At 35.3% G+C, this 3,062-nt stretch overlaps 1 protein-coding gene across 1 annotated transcript; it reads right to left on the bottom strand.

Annotated features, from left to right (window-relative positions):
• Positions 1-416: 416 nt before the first annotated feature.
• LOC131064788 (putative leucine-rich repeat receptor-like serine/threonine-protein kinase At2g24130) lies at positions 417-1,524 on the bottom strand. The gene is made up of 2 exons (XM_057999058.2): positions 864-1,524; positions 417-775 (listed from the first exon to the last, which is right to left on the bottom strand). The coding sequence occupies exons 1-2, from the start codon at positions 1,522-1,524 to the stop codon at positions 417-419; spliced, it is 1,020 nt and encodes a 339-aa protein (XP_057855041.2).
• Between the last annotated feature and the right edge of the window lie 1,538 nt (positions 1,525-3,062).

Below are 3,062 nucleotides of genomic sequence, written 5' to 3' on the forward strand. Positions count from 1 at the left end.
GATTCGCAACATTCCGGGACTATCTTGGTTGAGTGAAATAACGTCACCCTAGCAAAACTTTCACAGTATACATATACTACATAAAATCATCGCTATTTGATTGCTATTCAATCAAAGAGTTTAAAAGACATCAATTAACGATTTGAATTGTTAAATAAAGGCCTACCACGTACATGTAGACCATTATCTGTGGCCCTCAGAATCACATTTTTTCACAGTATACATATACTACATAAAATCATCTCTATTTGATTGCTATTCAATCAAAGAGTTTAAAAGACATCAATTAACGATTTGAATTGTTAAATAAAGGCCTACCACGTACATGTAGACCATTATCTGTGGCCCTCAGAATCACATTTTGTGTGCCCTGTGTATTGTCATTGCTCAAGAAGAAGCAAGATAGCTATTGGTAATTAATAATCTCGGGTAGCCCCAGCATATTTACATTTAACATTGTGTAATCTCTTGATTATTTCAGTCATATCTGGGCGTTGTTGAGGCAACTGGTTTGTGCAATCTAATCCAACTTGCACCAATGCAGTGAGGCATGCCAGTAACATTGATGTCTCCAATTCGCTAGAAATGTTAACAATGTTAACGTCCACCACTTCTAAAATTTTATTTGGAAAATGCATGCTTACCCATTTTTGTAGATTGACTTCTTCTGTAAACATGTCATCAACTGGTCTCCTCCTTATCAACAACTCCAAGAGTAAAATGCCAAAACTATATACATCTCCATTTGTTGAAATCTCTTGATCCATTCCATATTCTATAATATGATAAAATAATTTAGAAATCTTAAACTATAAGTTAATTTATATAAAATAATAACAACAATAAGATAATGAAATATGTACCTGGTGCAATATAACCAATAGACCCTTTCAGTGCATTTGTGGAAGTCATATGATCCCAGGATTTGCTAGATAGCATTTTGGCAATACCAAAGTCTGCAATATATGCAGTCATATCATCCCCTAATAGAACATTGTTGGGTTTTAGGTCACCATGGATCACTTGTACGGTGGAATGGCGATGTAGATATGCCATTCTTTCTGCTATCTCCATTATTATTCTTAACCGATCATGCAAATTTAATCTGCATCCACTTATTTCAGGAGGATATAACCATCTCTCCAAACTTCCATTCGACATAAATGGAAGAATCAAAGCTTTGAAATCAAGATTCGAACAAATTGAAATGATTTTAATCACATTGCGATGTCTAAACTTTTTAAGTATATTGCATTCCCTGTGAAAACTTTCATGAGCATTTGCATCCAGCAAATTGAAAACTTTAATAGCAATATTTGTGCCATTTTTGAGAGTACCTCTGTAAATAGATCCAAAAGCCCCAGTTCCTACAAGATTTACCTCAGACAACCCGCCAGTAGAATTTGCAAGTTCACTGTATGAAATTCTGGGGTTTCCTACATTGAGAGAAGGGGAATTCCGGTTGGAATGTGGATGCCTTGCACGTCTCCATCTAGAGGATAATGCTATAAGTGCAAATGACATGATTAAAATTGTAACGACAGTCACAACAGGAATTATCACCTTTATGGACCTGGATAGCTGTTTGTGCTTGGAACTAGAGCATGGTGGCAAATTTATTAAGGACCCACAAAGGCTAATATTGTAGAATTTTGAACCCGACCTATCCTCTCTGAACCAACTGATTAGCAAACAATAACAACAAAAAGAAGAAAACACCAATATCTTTATTGAAGCTTAATTAAAAAATTACATAGAGGTTGTATATATAAAGAATTTGCAATCTAGAAGAATTAATAATAACTGCAGTTCTAAATATATTCCTAGCATTGCATGGAAAGCTACTAAGGCTCTCAAACTAAAAAAAACAAACTACTCCCTAAATTAAGAATACAATAAGTGCATGCACAGCATGCTTTATTTACTAAAAACAAACTCATGCAAAAAGAAAAACTAAAAATAGTCCTAAGGATTTATGCATGCTGAAGTACATGCTTTATTTGCATGAGTAAACAAAAAACCTATTTTAAACTAAAAATAGCTTATGCATAGTGATGAATGGATAGCTTCATGTCCAAACTGGAGTTGCATGGAGCTGCATGCTAGAGTAGCATCACTTATCAACATACTCCTCCTTGATGCTGAGAGGGTTGACAATCTTATCTCGTAGTGCTATAAACTGAGCTTTCACAATCGCTTTGCTGAATATATCTGCTAGCTGATCCTGGGTGTTGATGTGCTTCAATTTGACATCCTTCTTCTGCACCAAATCTCGTATGAAGTGATATTTCAAATCAAAATGCTTTGATCTGCTGTGATGAACCGGATTCTTAGCTAACTTGATGGCACTCACATTGTCACAATAAATGATTGCAGGCTGAATTTGTTTTTCTTCAATTTCTTCCAAAACTTTTCTGAGCCAAAGAGCTTGTGTACTTGCTGAGGTAATTGCGACATACTCTGCTTCTGTAGATGAGAGGGCAACAATACTTTGCTTTTTGAGCTCCAGGTAATTAAACCAGAACCAAAAGAAAAACAATTTCCAGATGTAGATTTATGGTCATCCATACTACCTCCCCAATCTGAATCACTAGAGCCCACAAGATTGAACTTTTCAGAAGAGTAGTAATGAATACCAAAACTTAAATTCCCTTTCACATACCTCAAAATCCTCTTGGCTGCCTTCCTATGTATTTCAGATGGATTTGTCATATACCTTGAAACAAGTGAAACTGAATAGGCAATATCAGGCCTTGTGTGGATTAGAAACATCAAGCTCCCCACAATACTTCTGTAAGCTATCTCATCAACTAAATCAGCACCATCATATCTACATAACAAATCTCCATGAGCACTTGGAGTGGAGGCAGGGTTACAATCAGTCATATTAAATTTTTTCAGCATATCCTGTGCATACTTTGTTTGACAAATGAAAATCTCATCCTTACTTTGATAAACCTCCATTCCTAGAAAATATTTCATTAGACCAAGATCTTTCATCTCAAATTCTTTCATCATAGCAGCTTTGAATTCATCTTTCATCTTAGAACTACTACCCATAT

This window comes from Cryptomeria japonica, chromosome 4, assembly GCF_030272615.1.
Source record: "Cryptomeria japonica chromosome 4, Sugi_1.0, whole genome shotgun sequence".
Lineage (NCBI taxonomy): Eukaryota > Viridiplantae > Streptophyta > Pinopsida > Cupressales > Cupressaceae > Cryptomeria > Cryptomeria japonica.

Excerpts from the sequence above, each read along its gene's own strand:
- LOC131064788 (XM_057999058.2), bottom strand. The coding sequence starts at position 1,524 with ATGTCATTTGCACTTATAGCATTATCCTCTAGATGGAGACGTGCAAGG. Across the intron at positions 776-863 it reads TATTGGTTATATTGCACCAG|AATATGGAATGGATCAAGAG; the intron begins GTACATATTTCA and ends ATCATATTATAG.